This window comes from Dermacentor variabilis, unplaced genomic scaffold (assembly GCF_050947875.1).
Source record: "Dermacentor variabilis isolate Ectoservices unplaced genomic scaffold, ASM5094787v1 scaffold_14, whole genome shotgun sequence".
In the NCBI taxonomy this organism is placed as follows: Eukaryota; Metazoa; Arthropoda; class Arachnida; order Ixodida; family Ixodidae; genus Dermacentor; species Dermacentor variabilis.
Window position 1 is genome coordinate 13,542,314 of NW_027460302.1, and position 17,389 is coordinate 13,559,702.

Here is a 17,389-nt window from a genome sequence, read left to right on the forward strand (position 1 = left end):
ATGGCCCTGACGAGACTAGAATGGCACCTTGTGAGCCAGGGCCATCTCCCAGACACACTCATCGGTTTCCGCAGGCACGTATGCGCCCAAGACGTGGCCCTGCAAATTACCACAGATGTCTACGATCACCCTAGCTCGGCACAACTCCGGACAATTGTAGGCGTGGATATCAAACGTGCCTTCGATAATATCCTGCACCACGCCATCATTGACAACCTAGCAGCCACCAAACCCCAAGAACGCATGGTTCGCTACGTCTACGGCTTCCTCAGTGCTAGGCAAGTGCGCTTCTTGGGTCCGGACACCCAGCCATCCATGTGCTTCCCTATAAACCGAGGGACGCCACAAGGTTCCATTGTCACCGACTCTCTTCAACTTGGCGATGAAGGACCTCCCCGCAAAGCTCAACCTCGTTATAGGTTTACGCCATGCAATATACGCTGATGACATCACACTTTGGTGTGCCACCGGAAACCCAGGCGAACAGGAAGCCACACTTCAAACCGGCTTAGACATCGTCGACACCTACGTACACCAGCTAGGCCTCACATGCTTCGCGGAAAAATCAAGAATACATCGTCGTAATGAATTCCTCTACGCGCAAAGCAGCTGCTGAACACGCCCACATCACCTTGACTATGACCGGCGAACCTATCCCGCGCAGAAAATCCGTCCGCATCCTCGGATTTCTGTGGCAAGAGAATGGACGTAGTGCGGAGTGGCTACGGCGCATTCTCCATCAGGCAAGTCAGGTCATACACATGATGACACGCGTAAGCAAGCGCCACACAGGCCTCCGTGAACACGAACTCCGTAAAATTGCTGAGGCATCAATCTACTCCCGAATCCTCTATGGCCTGCCATACGTTGCACTTACACGCACCCAGACCAAACGACTCGAGGCTTCTTTGCGAAGATGTCACCGCATAGAAATGGGTTTTCCCAGGTACGCCAGTAGCATCGATGTTGAACGCGCAACCCTGCACAACACCTTGGGTGTGAAGGTCCAAGCATACCGGGAGTCTCAGCATCTCCGTCTGAGCACCTCGTCCCAAGGACGCGCCATCCTGCGAATGTTGGGACACGACACTTCACCACTTCTACCTCTTTCCATCGCCCTCCACCATGGATAACTATCACTCGAATCGAAGTCCGACCGATACCCCGGAATATGCACTCCGAACGCAACGCAGGCAGGCGACAGGCGCGGGCGACCCATCTAACTGACCCAGCGCATGACACCTACTATGCTGACGCCGCCTTCTCGCCGACCGCATCCAAGACGGCAGTCATCGGCGCTCAGGGTGACATCACTCGTTGGCAAAGCGGAGTACCGTCTCCAACCGACAACCGACACCGAGATCCTTGCCATATCGGAAGCCATTACTATTCCCCCTCACTCAACGCCAACCATAACCGTTCGCTCAGACAGCCAGGAAGCCCTTCGTTCCTTCGCAAACAACCTACTTCCCTGTCATATTGGGGCATCTGTGATGTGTGGTGCGCGACGTGGTGCGGGGATCGGGACGGTCGAGAGCAGACGACGCGGAGCGCACGCGCGCCGAGCTGGAAGGAGGAAAAACGACGACGCCGAAGAGCGCCCGGCACGTGAACGCGCGGCGCAGGAAAAACAACAAAAGGAAAAAAGCAACCAATCAAGAAAGGCCACGGAGCGTCGGGCAGCCAATCCGAAAATGCCAAATCGGCCAGACCAAAAGAAAAAGCGTGGTGCGCTGGCAGAACGGGGGCGACACGCAAGAGGACACGCAGGGAGACGCCGGGGAGACGCCAGGATCGTCCCAGGAAACGACGGCAGGAGGAGGTCAACCACCGGAGCGGGCGTTGAAGACGGGCCGTCGGGTTCCGGACCCGAGCCCACCAGGGCTTCACCCGCCTGGGGCCTCCTGCCAACCTGTTCCTGTGCGTCGCCCGTCTACCTGAGCGTGCCGCCAGCTCCTCAAGGCCGGTGAGCTTCTGCGCCAGTGGGCAGGACGAGAACAGTCGGGCTACGGGCCCGAGTTCTACGCCAGCTGCCCGGCCAGAACGCCACCCCCGTCTGCCGTGCCGCCTGCTGCCCGAGGCCGGCGTTCGAGCTTCCGTGCCCGTGGGCGAGAGGGGAGCAGTCGGGCTACGGGCCCGAGCTCTCTGCCCGGCCAGAACGCCGCCGCCGTCCACTCCTGCCACAAAGTCGTCAGCGTTACCTCGCCTCGCCAGAGTTGGCGCGCTCCCGGCGCCCGGTCAGTCAGCCTACGCCGCAACCTTTGGTGAGGCCGGCGCCACTCCTTCTGCCAGCTTGTCGCCGCGTTGCCGCGTCGAGACTGCGACGCGTCCCCGCCCTCGTGGCACGCCCGGACTAGCACCCTCGTTAAAGCCCTGAGTGTGTTCCTTACCGAATGTTTTCTTGAGTGTGTATTTTAAGCATGCTTTCTATTTTCTTTCTGTTTGCTTTATTCTTTTTGTTTGATTAAAAGTCTTTGTGTGTGCGTCCAAACCAACGGCTTCGTCCTCAATTGGGTTCTCGGAGGCTCCGCCTTAGAGAACCGCTAAAACATTGAGAACACGAACCTTTGCCCATAAGTCGGTCATCACAGCATCCCTTCCGCTACACATGCAACAACATCCCTCACTACACGTCCTCTTGGAGTGGGTGCCGGGCCATCAGGGGATACAGCGAAATGAGCATGCTCATTCCCTCGCTCGCGAGTCTAAAATACCGAGCGCTCCTACTCCATGGCCTGACACCTATTGCGCCAGAATGCACCGCGCTGAAACACCGCAAGCAAAGCCGCGCTAGGCTCCGCGAACTGCGCTCGTCTGCATGTACCCTACCGGCCCCCGATCCCTCCTTCACCCGCCACGACGGCTCCCTAATTCGTCAGGCTCAAACTCTAACATTGGCGAATGACGCCATGCAACACATTATTGAACAACGCCGCGGCCATCCGGCATGTCCGGTGTGCGGCGGCTATCCCGACGTTCGCCACACGTACTGGACCTGCCCTCGCGCACAGTCCTCGCCTTACTATCTCCTCACCTCTTCCCTGAGCCCATCTATTCCTTACTGTTGGGAGAGCTGGACCACTCCGCCTGAACCCCACCGAGCCGCTTTTTGGTCGCTCCTTGTGCAACACATAAGGGACGTCCGGGGCGCCACCACACCCCCCGCTCTGGGTGCTACTACATGCTCACACGGCACCGAAGCGGCGGACGGCACGGACGAAGAGCTGTTTCAAACGAAGTTTTATTCATTTATTCATTTCCTTCTAGCCACCATAGCACGGCTGCACCACACGTTACAAGCACAACACACCAACCACGCATTCAGCACTGAACAGTGGCCTGTCGACGCAGTCGCATTTACATGACTTGTAGCTAGCATCACAACCCTCGATGTCCGTTAAGCAAAGGCGGACGCGGCGACGCAACATCGCGGTTCGCTGAACTGCGCTGCCGTTGCGCTAGGCCACTTCGTGACAAGGACAACGCAGTGCAGGACGCAACCTACGCCCGGCGTTCTTCGGACGTGCCTCGCATGGGCTCCGCGATTTCTTCTCCTGGCTTTGGCATCTCGCCCGGGATATCCTCCAGTTTCTGCTACCGAGCACGCGAAGGTGTAAGGACCTTCCTGACACCTCATTTGCCCGGACCCGGTGACCACCGTTTCACCAGAGCCTCATCTTTGACCAACCACGGGGCCACCGAGCTAAGCCCAACGCTCGGCGCAACGCCACCTCGCCCGCAGCGCGCAGCTGCCCCTAGCGTCGCACCGGCGTCCGCTGCGCCGGCACTCGCTCCCGTTGCCTCGAAGCAGCCGATATGAAAAGTATAGTCGACGGTACACTCATCTCCCAACAAGAATTTGATGACGACCCTCGCTGGACCCGAATGCTCCAAGCCCACCGAGGGGCCCATCCAAAGGAAGCCGTTTCAGCCACGAACGCCCACCTCAAGAACGCCATGGCAACCCCACCATCAATGAAGACTCAACGCCTACGCCGCCACGTCCCACTGCCTCGACTCCCAGCGGAAGACTACAAGATCGTCTTCCGCCCTGGAGGTGGCCTCGACCTCCGTACAACCACCAATGGGGCCCTCCTTGCCTCACTCTGTTCTAGCGCCAGCGTAGAGTACGCCGCCGCCCGTGGCGATGACCGCGTACGCATAAACCCATACAACAACTCTTTCACCGTCAGTACGCCCTCGGAACAACGCACCCGGCAGTACGTGCATACCTCTGAGTTGCGTCTCGCCACTCAGCTGTACCCACTGCGCGCTTATGTGGCCGCACCTGACAACGCCCTCCGCGGCATAATCTACAACGCCGTGGACAATCAAAACCAAGAGGAGATAATCGAGGACCTGCAGGCTATGAATCCCAGCAGCACTTACGCCATCGCTGACGCAAGGCAGATGGGTCGCACCCGGTCCATCCTGATCACTTTCGTCGGCACGAAAGAACTCCCTCGCACCGTGGTGTTCAACTGCGGCATGTTCATCTGTCACCCCTTCCGCCACAAGGCTGAAGCTTGTGTCAATTGTTGGAGCCATGGTCACCGCTCCGACGTGTGTACCAAGCCCAGGTCCGGACGCTGCCCACGATGCGGAGCTGTGCACGCGGCTCGGGACCCCCCTGACTGCACTCCTAAATGCATCTTGTGCAACGGAACACATGTCACGGGATCCCGCCTGTGTAAGCTCCGCTTCGAACGGGGAGGTCCCTCTCCACTCACATCCAGTACCAAGTCACCGTCATCCAACTCAGCGCAGTCAGCACCATCCGCCAAGGACTCCCGTTCATCCCGTCCCCGTCAACGATCCAGCTCCCGATTAAGCCAGGACCGCAGCCCCCGCCGCCGCTCCGTCTCATTTCCACCGCTACCGGGGCAAGACACCCCGTCAACTGCTTCCCAGGTGAGCTGGCGATCGCAGCCTCCCACACTCGACCCCGAAAAAGAGGAGCTCAAAGCTCAAATCGCAGCCCAGAGCAACGAGATTGCCCTACTAAAAGAACAGCTGCAAGCGTTGCTCGCGCGCCCCCACATCCCCACCTCTTCCCCTCAGCAAACCTCACACTCTATCGCTCTCCCGCCCCCACCGCCACCTCCTCCCGCCCCTATGTCCGCCTCCTCTTCGGCCGCGTCTTCTCGTGCCGCCTCCCCCTCCCGCAGCCCTCCCCATAAGAGGCGCTCCTCTACCGAACCTGCCCCCACCCCGGAGATGGAGGCTGTCATCCGCCACACGGCCTCGTTCCTCGAGGCACATGAACGACGCCTCATGGCCGCCATTACAGCTCTGCGTACGGACACGCAGACATGGATGGCTCAAATTAACAACCGCGTAGCCAAAATTGAGGCCCGCCAGAGTTCCCTCGAGGCCGATCTTGCCCAGATGACCGTTAATGTCGCATCCCTCCTCCCCTCATCCTCATCTCCCAAGCACCCTGCACCTGCAGGGGCACCCCGGCCTCAAGATGGCCAGACACCCACCACGCCTTAATTTCTGGCAGTGGAACTGCCGCGGCTTCCGTGCAAAGCGGAACACGCTGCAGCTCCACCTCCAGAACATCCCTCCCTCCGACCTCCCCGCTATCATCGCCCTTCAAGAAACCTTCTCCCCAGTAAAACTGCGTGACTACACAGCTTTCCACCCTGCTTCCCCTTCCCCTCCGAACGTTGCCACGCTAGTTCATCGCGCCTACATGGCAATCGAGCATCCGCTCGACGTTCCGGAGTGCACACACCTCTTCTTGGAACTGCTTCCCCGGCGGCGGCAAGATGCCAGCCTTTTTGTCCTTAATGTATACAGCCCTCCCCGCACAACTGCAGCTCCCCTCCTCCTCCTTCTCCGCAACGCCATCTCACGGGCGAGCCGGAACGCGCTCCTAATTCTTGGGGATTTCAACGCTCATCACGTGAGTTGGGGCTACCCCAAGAACTGCAGGAAGGGCCTGGCGCTATGGACCTTCGTGCAGAACGAACAGTTAACAGTCCTTAACGATTTCTCGGAACCCACGCGCATTGGCTCCAGCGTACAACGGAACACTAATCCGGATCTTTCCATCTGCAAAAATATCCCGGACGCGGTGTGGGCGAACACCGGGGTCTCTCTCGGTAGCGACCACTATATCCTGTCCGTCTCTTTCTCCTTTCCCACCCTATCTTCCTCCCGCAAGCGCCTGGTGCAGGTGGTGGACTGGGATCGCTTCCGCCACTCGCGGCAGCAGGCTTCCACCTCCATCTCAGACCTTTCTCAGTGGACCACCACCTTGCTTCAGGATGTTTCCTCTGCGACCTCCACCGTCCCCACCCCTCCTCACTCCTACACGGCTGATAGTCGCCTCCTGCACCTCTGGGAGGCGTATCACTCTCTGCACCGCCGTTGGCTTTCCCAGAAACACAACCGCTCGCTGCGACTCCGCCTTGCTCGCCTGGCAATGGACATGGAGGAGCACTGCTCTTCTCTCACCAGACAGCAGTGGGGCCAGACCTGCGAGCGAATGGCTGGTAGCCTCGGGCTGAGGGATACGTGGGCTCTCCTGCGTGTCCTCCTTGACCCGTCGCACTCGAAGGCCACGCACCGCAGGGACGTGACACGTCTCCTTCACTCGTCTCCACTCTCTGATTCCGACTTTCTTCTTGCTCTTCGTGATCGCTATCTCTGCACCAACCCCCCTTCCTCTCTCCCTTCCTACACTGGCAACCCTAGTTCTACGCTCGACGCTGATATCACCCTCGGCGAGGTTCGTGCCGCGCTACATAAGATTCGTACCACTTCCACACCGGGGACCGACCAAATCTCTAACAAGGCCCTCCGTAATCTGGATACCCCGTCCCTCGAGGCCATCACTGACCTCTTTAATAAATATTGGCATGAAAGCACTCTGCCTTCCGAGTGGACCCACGCTAAGGTAACTTTCATCCCCAAACCTGGCAAACCAATAGACATCCAAAATCTCCGCCCCATTTCCCTCACCTCTTGTCTCGGTAAGCTCTTGGAGCACGTTGTTCTCGACGGCATGCAGAACTTTCTAGACGACAACAACCTTTTCCCCGATTCTATGTTCGGCTTTCGCCCCTCCCTCTCTACCCATGACGTCATGCTCCAGCTCTCCGAAGAGGTTCTTCACCCTCTTCACGCCAAGCGCACTCGTGCGGTCTTGGCACTGGACATGACGAAAGCATTTGACAACGTCCTCCATTCCGCCATCCTAGATGCTCTTTCCACCCTTAACGTTGGTCCTCGTATCCACGGTTATATCACGGCTTTCCTTGCCTGTCGCACGGCTGAGATCTCATTCGGCCCTCTCTCCTCTCCAAATTTCACTCTTGGAAATCGGGGCACCCCCCAGGGTTCTGTCCTCTCCCCCCTTCTCTTCAACATCACTCTTTTCCCCATGGCACGCGCTCTCGCTACCATTCCTAACCTGTCCCATGCTTTCTACGCCGATGATATCACCCTCTGGGTGACCACGGGGAATACTGGAGAGATGGAGGCCGTCCTCCAGGCGGGCGCGGACGCGGTTGCCGGTCATGCTCGTGCAGTCGGGCTGGCCTGCTCCCCGTCAAAGTCGGAGCTTCTGCTCCTCCCGGCTCGAGGCACGGCCGCCTCCTCATCTCCCACCCTTAGCATCATTATTGACGCGCACCCCGTCCCTTCTGTCTCCTGCCTCCGCATACTGGGTCTCCTTCTCCAATCCAATGGCAAACACACTGCCGTCCTTTCCCGCCTAACTACCACTGTCCACCAGACCGTCCGACTTATTCGACGTGTCGCTAACCGGCACCACGGCATGCGTGAGCACGACCTCCGCCGTCTTATCCAGGCCTTCGTTCTCAGCCGCTTTGTCTACTCCCTCCCCTATCTCTTTCTCTCTCGCACCGAGGAAGACAAAGTGAACTGTCTCATCCGCCAAGCTTACAAGTCAGCCCTAGCGCTCCCCACCTACAGCCCCACTTCTCGTCTGCTCGCGATGGGCGTCCACAATACTCTTTCAGAGCTTGTGGAGGCCCATCGCACGGCACAACTCGACCGCCTTTCTCGCACCCCCTCTGGTAGAGCCCTTCTCTCTTCCCTCCGCTTGACCCCTGTGTCCCCTGCCTATGTAACCCACCCCTTACCCTCCTCTGTATCTTCCATGCTCACTGTGAACCCTCTTCCGAGGAACATGCACCCTGAACATCACGCCGCCCGCCGCTCTGCCCGCGCCTGCACCCTCTGGCGCCAGTATGGCTCACAGTCTAATGCTGTGTATGTCGATGCGGCGCCATACAATTCCCACCCCGCTTACGCCCTTGCAGCCACTTCCCATACACTTGCTCCCCTGACCGTTGCCACTATACCTGCCCCCACCTCCACTGCCGCCGAGGAAGCAGCTATTGCGCTCGCCATTGCCACTACCCCGGCCCGTTTCATATTCAGCGATTCCAAAGCTGCAGTCCACAACTTTGCGAAGGGTCGCATCTCCTCCTCTGCGCTCAGCATCCTTGAGCACTCCCCTCCCACTTCTCGTCGTATCCAACTCATCTGGGTTCCGGCTCACGCGGGGCACCCTGGCAACGAGGCGGCAAATTCCATCGCTCGCGAGATGACAAACCGAGCTGGCCCCCTCCACTCCGGGATGGACACGCGTGACTCCCTCCTCACCTTCCATGACATTACCCTTCATTACCGCAACTCTCGCCTAGCCCTCCCTCCCCCTCACAAATCCCTCTCTAAGCTCCAACAGAGCACGTGGCGCCATTTACAGGCCCACACTTTCCTCTCTCCTGCCCGACTTGCCCTTATTCACCCCGGTGCCTTCTCATCTGAATGCACGCTCTGCAGACACCCACGAGCAGACTATGCTCATATTCTGTATTCATGCCCTGAACACTCACCCCCTGCCTCTTGGAATGTATCTAGTCCGCAGCTGTGGGAGGCTGCTTTGGCCAGCTCGGAGCCGGATGTCCAGCTACGGCTAACGATCTGGGCAGCGGAAGTCGCCGCCAGGCATGATCTGGTGGCCACGACCGGCAGCCTGAAGGCCACCCACGGAACGGCGGCATCTTAATTTTCTTTTCTTTTTTGGCCTTCATTAAATAAAGTTTATACCACCACCACCACGCAGTGCACAACGCAGATTCTGTACTGCCAGAGCTCACCGAGGCCAAAGCCGCACTGCCGCACCACCACTACTCACGGCTTTCTGCCAAGTAAAACAAAACCTACAACCAACACACAAGCTACGCAAGAACAATCACATAAGCAATGTTGAACAACGCGCGGTCGGTTCACGCCGTGAACTTCCGAGACCTGAAGTGAGCCGTTTTGCGCGTTTCGGGCGTGCGTCTATTTGTCGTACAAAAATCCCTTACGTGACCTGCTCCTAGGTGCCTAGGGACAGCATCGTTTAGGGATTTTTGAGAAAGCGCGATGCTGGCGCCAAGCGACGCCGTGGCGTGTTCGTCCTCGGCGTGATCGCTCTCTGCACCGCGCGTTGTTCAACATTGCGCATGTAATTGTGCGTGCGTTGCTTGTGTGTTGGTTGTAGGTTCTGTGTTACCTGGCGGAAAGCCGTGAGTGGCGGTGCGGCAGCGCGGCTTTGGCCTCGGTGAGCTCTGGCAGTACAGAATCTGCGTTGTGTGACCTGTGCTTTCTTGAGAACCCGGCGGTGGTGACAATTGAAATATCGAAGTGGCCAAGCGCCTCGGCAGCGAAGTTCTGCGAACCGCGATGTGGCGTCGCCGTGTCCGACTTTGCTTAACGGACATCGAGGGATGTGCTGCTCGCTGCAAGTCATGTAAATGCGACTGCGTCGACCGCCCACTGTTCAGCGCTGAATGTGTGTTTGGTGTGCTGTGCTTGAAACGAGTGGTGCAGCCGTGCAGCTGGGGTGGCGGAGGAGCAGAGTGGCTTAGGGGCTCCGTTTGCGCGTTCACAGACATGTGCTCCCGTCTTGGTCTCATTCGCGGCTGTCGCGGGATTGTGGTGTGCTAGCTCTTTGCCTAGTATGAAGTTTACGACTCTAACACACAGCATGTTTCCGCGCTATATGTCATTTGCATGACGGCCGAGTTGAAAACGAGACATATGTCTGTGTTCTTTGCGTTTGTGTGTTGTAAATTACTTTCTGTTGTGGAAGTTCTGGGAGTCTTATTACGCAAGGAGTGCGAACGTAAACATAAACACGTGTGTCTGAAATTTTGAATTACCCATAATACCCTTTACGACTGATAAGTGGGCTACACGTCCAGCGTGAATCAGCTATCGTATGTTGCGACGCTCTTCCGTGTGGTAGACTGATGCATGGTGCGCTTTTATTTCTGTACGGTAGTAAAAACCGTTTGTTTATTCACTCAATACAAATGTACGGCTTCTTCGCCGCAGTACATTTTAGTTACGCGGTGAAGCATACTAAAAGTGCGAGGGGGGCCGCTATCAGCCAGCATAGTATTTCCACTTAGGCGACCTGAGAGGCGGTGGGTGCGCGAGTGTATAATTCAAGAACTCTTATTATGTCGAGTGACAGTGGCCCCTTTTCACTTTTAGTATGCTTCACCGCAGTACATTGCTTAGGCTTCACCGCGAAATATTACTGTATTGCGAGAAAGATAATCTTAAAAATCCCAATTATGCAGTGCTTCATTTGTAGCTTGCTACATCGCAATACAGGAATGTAAATAAGCATCGTGCAATAAAGCATACTAAGAGTGGAAAGGGCACATAGGTTTACACTGTGCTCATTATTTTCAATTGTGACATAATTTGCAAGTGCATCTGTGCTCGTGGTAAGCTTCATTGACAATTCTTTGTAAACTATAAATTCATATTGCAGGGAAGCTTACTAAAGCACATTCGCCATTATGGTACATGTTATTCACCTTCAATGCAGGAGCACAATGCGGATTCTTGCCCCTGCTTTTGGCTGGACTGCACACGCTCTTTGAGAATTGATTCATTTCATTAATTCATTCTTTGATTAAGCACGAGACCTAGCAATGGGTAGACCAAATATAGATTTGAGAAAACCAAAACGAATTCAGCAGTAAGAAGCTAAAGGGTTGTTTTGGTGTAGACCAGTGGCCATGTCTAGATATGAAAGAGGAGGAAGAAAAGCCGAGTCTTTCCACTTCAACACTGGGAAGCACAACTCCCAGAAATAAATACGACTCTTACTTTTTTTGCTTTTTTAAGGAGATTACCGACTTGCATTGGCAAGTGTTCACTTCAACAAACACTGCATGAAGTAAGCTTCCTGCGCATATTTCACCAGCTACTGCATCATTGTTTCACATTATGAGTGAAACTGCAATTTTCTTTATGCCACAACTTGTGCAATTTTGTGTTTAGTATGTTAGCACTGCTATTAAGGTACTTAAATACTCATGAATAGTAGAGAGAAAAAAATAGTAAGAAAGCAGTGGCTTTTCGTGCGTAGACTATGCATACACCTGGTGTTCTTATGGCAATTTTTCCCTATCCGCTAAACCATTCTAAACAAGAAAAGTTTATACACACACAAGTTTACCACGGGTATCGTTGGTAAGCAAAGTATATTTATTCGGTGACATTTTCTGCAGCCCTGCTATTGGGCTTTCCTTCCTTCCTTTTCAGCTGTGAAGTGATGACAGTTTTAATCGTTGAAAGACTGAGCGAAACCTTTTTCGGGTTTTTTTCTTGGTTTCAGACTCTGCACATTGCATTTTAAGACGTGTTTTCTGTGTTAGTTGCTTTTTCTTTATGGGTAGGGCATGTCAACATTTTTTACACCATGTCAAGTATGTGGTGCCACAGACTGTTCATAGATGGAGTCTTGCCCTTTCATTCTGTACAATATGATGTCGGTTGTTTGTGTCCAAGGCCGTTATACAGCGTGATTCTAGCATTTTGCCAAGTTTTGCCTCTGCCACCCAAGCTTGAAAGATTGCTACCCACTGCTGGTGGCATGACACATGTGACATTTCTTTTTCAATAGAAGGAAGTTTGTCACTTATCCTGTGCACTGGTTGTCTTTTGTCTCTCTGAATTGCAATTTGTTGCCTATATTTGCTCTTTTGTTGCATTCAAGATTAGGAATGGCTATCATAATTGACATTTAACCATATTGCACACAATGTGGATGATATGTAATTACAATATATGGCCACCATAAATATAATAGAAGTTAATAATTCAAGAATAGTGCATTTGCATGGTGGTGCAGCCATGAATTGTGGCTATAAGGTACCAGCACTGCAGGTAGCACTACTTGTGCAGAATATAGTTCAACTCTACTATTTTCAAACATCATTGCTTTTATATGCATTTGTACAGCTCCAGTTTCTGCGAACAACACACACCTGGTGGTAGAGTGGCTTGCACCTGCAGTTGGGTCCACTGAATAGCCAAATTTCTGCCTGTTTTCATGTTATTAGCATATTAATAAAGGCAGTCATTTTTATAGTAGCCTGTTTGCCCAGTGTAGAAGCCGCTGCAGGGTGTCAGGATCTCATACACATCTTCAGCTTTGCAGGGGACACAGCATCTAGCACATAGTTTGTCACAGGCCATGTATTCGGGGCAAGTTGAGTTTACTCACTAGCAAAGGGAGAACCAAGCTTGCTGGATATGAAGTAAACCGCCTGTATACTCAGTGGCCTTCTCCATTTCGTGTGACATATGTGGTTATAGCGACCCTTGTTTTAAGCCCTTCTTGTCCAGCAGCGGTCGTTTGCTTTTGAAACACTCAGGGTAGCTTTCAGCAAGCTGGACAGGAATAACACTGAAAAACCAGCAAATGTTAATTGTGGCACTTGTCATGCGAAGCTTCGTACAGTATGATGAGGGCGTAAGTAAATGAGGGTGTTCCTCAAGGCCTTGTAGCACGTGTCACGAGTTTGCAGCAACATGATGTATAGTACTTTTTTGATCGCATGCTATAGGTTTAGCAGGTGACGTAGTAGTTCTGCGGAATCCCGCAAGGTGGAGAGAAGTAATGAATAAAGAGAAAATCATACATCCACCTGTTCGTAGCAATTGCTACAAAGGAAACCCACATGGGTTCCTCGAAAGAAAGGCCTCATAGTTGAATAAAAATTCGTCCTGGTCCGGGACTTGAACCCAGGACCACCGCCTTTCCGGGGCAGCCGCTCTACTATCTGAGCTAACCAGGCAGCTAGGAGATGGCAGGGCGAAGTCGAATTTGTCGACAACACGAAGCAAAGTCAAGTGTTTGACGTAGTAATTCTACGGAATCCCGCAAGGTGAAGGAACCCGTATGGGTTTCCTTCGTAGCCATTGCTACGAACGGGTGGATGTCTGATTTTCTCTTTATTCAGGTTTAGCAGGTGTGGCCATGGTTGAAGTGCAGTGCAAGGTCAAGAAAACCTCTATGAGCAGAACCCTGGTAAAGGAGACCCTGGGAAAACTAGTGGGAAGCCTGTTGAACATCTGGTTGACCCACTTGCTGGCTCCATCAGGCAAAGTATGATAAAGAGAAGGATATCATCAACATATCAGAAGGTTTTTACATATAAACACTGTGCTAAGGTCATAACATGCCAACACGTCTTAGTGCGCAGGCTATGCAGGACCAACTACATATACCTTCTGTTTGGACATTGCTCATTGTAACTAACCAGGATGGAGTGGAAAAAAAACGAACAGCAGCTCCATTAATTTGGTTTCACTGGTATCAACAATGTTTTGTAAGTGTACATTGCCATACTCCCCAATGCCTTCTTGGGTGACATCAGCAAGGACCAGCTTGAGGCAAGGGGTAAAGACATCTTTATAAGCTAAAAATGCATGCATGCATGGAGAGCACATTGTGTCCAAAAAGTAGGCACTTCACGGGGGCACTGGAGAAGGAACAGATTATGAACAGTGGGCAAAGACAAGCTACTAAACACCCAACACTGTTGCCATGTAACAACCTCTGAAACAATCCCTCTTAAGGAGGAAATCATCTTTGAATCCATAAAGAGGGCAGATGGGCAAAGCCCCTTCAGTAATGCTGCCAGCTTCAAAAGCCCACTTTGCACATCCTGAATGCTTCCTTCTTATGACTTTGCTGGGTGCAAGCATTCTACTGTCCAAAAGCTGTCATTGAGAGCACTGTTGGTTTGGTGGCAATACAGTTCAGAAGTGATTGCAACAAACCTCCCATCCTAGTTGGCCTGGATGCTCATGGTGCTTATGAAGCAGCACCATGAGGCAAGCAAGGTGAACGGATGCCTCCAAGCCCTTGTTCGTTTATCACACTGTTCTGTTAATAACAACCATGAGACTTTAAACCAACAAGCTCAAGTTCAGCACTCGCGTGGTTACTGCGGAGGATCCATAAAAAGCACAAAAACAGAAAACTCAAGGGAAAGGCTAAAGCACCATTTAACACTTAGTATTGCTTCAGCCCACCCCCTGGTGCCTGGAAGAAAAAAAAAAGTCTGACAACTTCCAAATCTGAAATATCCAGCCCTTTCAGCATGGCTGAACTAATAGTGGCGATTGAAACTTCAAAGCAACGAAAAACACCTGGTCCCGATGGTATTCCTTATGAGGTTTTCAAGAACATTGAAGGAGCAGCTCTCAACGCACTTCTTCAGGCTATTAATAAAGTATGGGAGACTGGAAACATTCCACCTGATTGGAAGCATTCAATTGTTGTCGCGATTCCGAAACCAGGAAAGTCTCCAAATAGCCTGCAGTCTTTACGCCCAATTTCGCTAACCTCAACTGTCTGCAAGCTCGCCACACGTTTCCTGGTGGCTTGAACGCCACAATAAATATCATCCTGCTCAAATTTGATTCCATTCTTACTTGGGAACTGAAGACTGACTTTCTATCTTATCAGACGATGTTTTACAGGTTTCACCACACAGTCACGCTGTGCGCACGGTAGTAGCAACAGACATAACGAAAGCTTATGACAATATAGACCATGCAATCATTACAGCCAACCTCATCGACCTGGGACTTCCACCGTGGGTGATAAGATTCATCTACTCATTCCTTCAGAATCGCACATTTGCGATTAGAGTAGATGGAAGGCAAGAAAGATACTTCACATCGAGCAGAGGAGTCCCACAAGGTTCGGTTTTGGCTCCTCTTCTCTTCAACGTTGCTCTAATACCTCTAGCCTGGCAACTACATCGGATTCCAAACAGGAGGTTCTTAATCTATGCGGATGCCATCACTTTGTGGTCCGTGCATGAAGATATATCTAGACAAACTCAACAGCTTCAAGAAGCCCTTGATGTTCTGAACAACTACGCTCGGAAAGTAGGGTTGGACATTTCCGCCCAAAAATCAAGCTATGTTGTGGTGGCCAACAAGAAAGGACGCACAAGTAATCACGCAGCACCCCTTTACATTTAGACTGGGCGCAGTGACTATCCCTGAGGCTTCTGAGGTCCGCATACTGGGTCTCGATATTCACCACTCCAGCAGTGGTGCACACTGGCTCCGTAAAACCAGACAGAGTTCGACAAAAACACTTCACCTTATTCGTCGCATTGCAGCAAAAGCAGCTGGAGCTCGTACTGACGTAGCTCGACGGTTGGTGCGTGCAGTCTTGCAGCCACGAATTTTATATCAGGCACAATTTCAACGGCTGACTTTGGTACAGCTGGCACAGTTGGAGATGATTAATTGCGATGCTATGTGCACAATCGCAGCACTGCCCCGCATCACTCCGATACCAACCTTACAGGAACATGGCCAGCTCAACACAATTACAGAGCTAATTTTGCAACGTGAAATAAAAAAGCAACTTATTCCGGCTGTCGCCGCGTTGCATGCTCATTTTCAATGCGGCTCTCGGATTGACAATCAGCCCTATCCAATGCCTCCCTGGGAATTCACCAGCATCACAACTAATAAGCCAACAAAGTTACGACGCAGCGATACAACAGGTATTACTGACGAACACAATATCCTCGATGCATCACGCGCTAACACCTTCAAAGTCCATATGGATGCTGCCATTCTCCCAGACGGTGGAAGGACATCATTCCTGAGTACACCGCATAATTTCATCAGCGGCCACGAGTGCTATTTATCTACGGAAGCTAGCGCTCTAGTAATGGAACTTCAAGCCATCCACAACGCTGTGCAAGATGCGACATCTAAGCTGCCTACCATCAAGCAACTAGATTTTTTCACAGATTTTTAGCGGCTATTCAAGAACTCAAGAAAATTGATAAGGCGATGGAAATCTGCGAGACAATACACACTATGAATAGTAAAACAGCTACTTGCATCAAGTACACTGGATTCAAGGCCATTCAGAGAACCTTCACAACATTGCTGCTGACCAGCAGGCACATTGCCCTCCTAATCCTGATCTTCCGCCTATTCTGCTCCCAGCTCAACCCCTTAACTCGCTCCGAGCCCGTGAAAATTTTCTCGGGCAGGACACACGCGCTCTTATCCGACCGTGTGTCTGCTCCCTCCCCCTTCACCTTACTAGGGCGGAGGAAGTTGTGCTTAGGAGGCTTCGGGCCGGGGTGGCCTTTACACCGGCCGTTATCTCAAGGTGGAACTGGCCGCATTTACCACTGGGTGCTACGTGTCCATACTGCTCCGTTCCTGTGATGGAAGCAGATACATACCACCTAATATGGTCATGTACTGGTTTAAAATCGGAACGCTTGCGTCTCCTACTGCAAGCCGGCCTCCGCTACAGTGTGACAACCAGCTATGACCGCTGGATACATGACAACAGATTCCACAAAACACTGCTTCAATTCATACACAACACAGGCCTCACAGCACACATATAGTACACATATACGCATGAAGAATTACGCCTTAAGGGCAAGTCTTTATCGCAATTAAAAAAAAAGTGAACCTGCTGTGTGTTAGCGTCGTAAACTTCATACTAGGCACGGAGCTAGCACCCCACAATCCCGCGACAGCCGCGAATGAGACCAAGACGGGAGCACATGTCTGTGAACGCGCAAACGGAGCCCCTAAGCGACTCTGCTCCTCCGCCACCCCAGCTGCACGGCTGCACCACTCGTTTCAAGCACAGCACACCAAACACACATTCAGCGCTGAACAGTGGGCGGTCGACGCAGTCGCATATACATGACTTGCAGCGAGCAGCACATCCCTCGATGTCTGTTAAGCAAAGTCGGACACGGCGACGCCACATCGCGGTTCGCAAAACTTCGCTGCCGAGGCGCTAGGCCACTTCGATATTTCAATTGTCACCACCGCCGGGTTCTCAAGAAAGCACGGGTCACACAACGCAGATTCTGTACCGCAAGAGTTCACCGAGGCCAAAGCCGCGCTGCCACACCGCCACTACTCACGGCTTTCCGCCAAGTAACACAGAACCTACAACCAACACACAAGCAACGCACGCACAATCACATTAGCAATGTTGAACAACGCGCGGTGCAGAGAGCGATCACGCCGAGGACGAACA

At 52.8% G+C, this 17,389-nt stretch overlaps 1 protein-coding gene across 1 annotated transcript; it reads left to right on the forward strand.

Annotated features, from left to right (window-relative positions):
- LOC142567803 (uncharacterized) lies at positions 1-444 on the forward strand. The gene has a single exon (XM_075677953.1). The coding sequence runs from the start codon at positions 1-3 to the stop codon at positions 442-444; it is 444 nt and encodes a 147-aa protein (XP_075534068.1).
- The last annotated feature ends 16,945 nt before the right edge of the window (positions 445-17,389 follow it).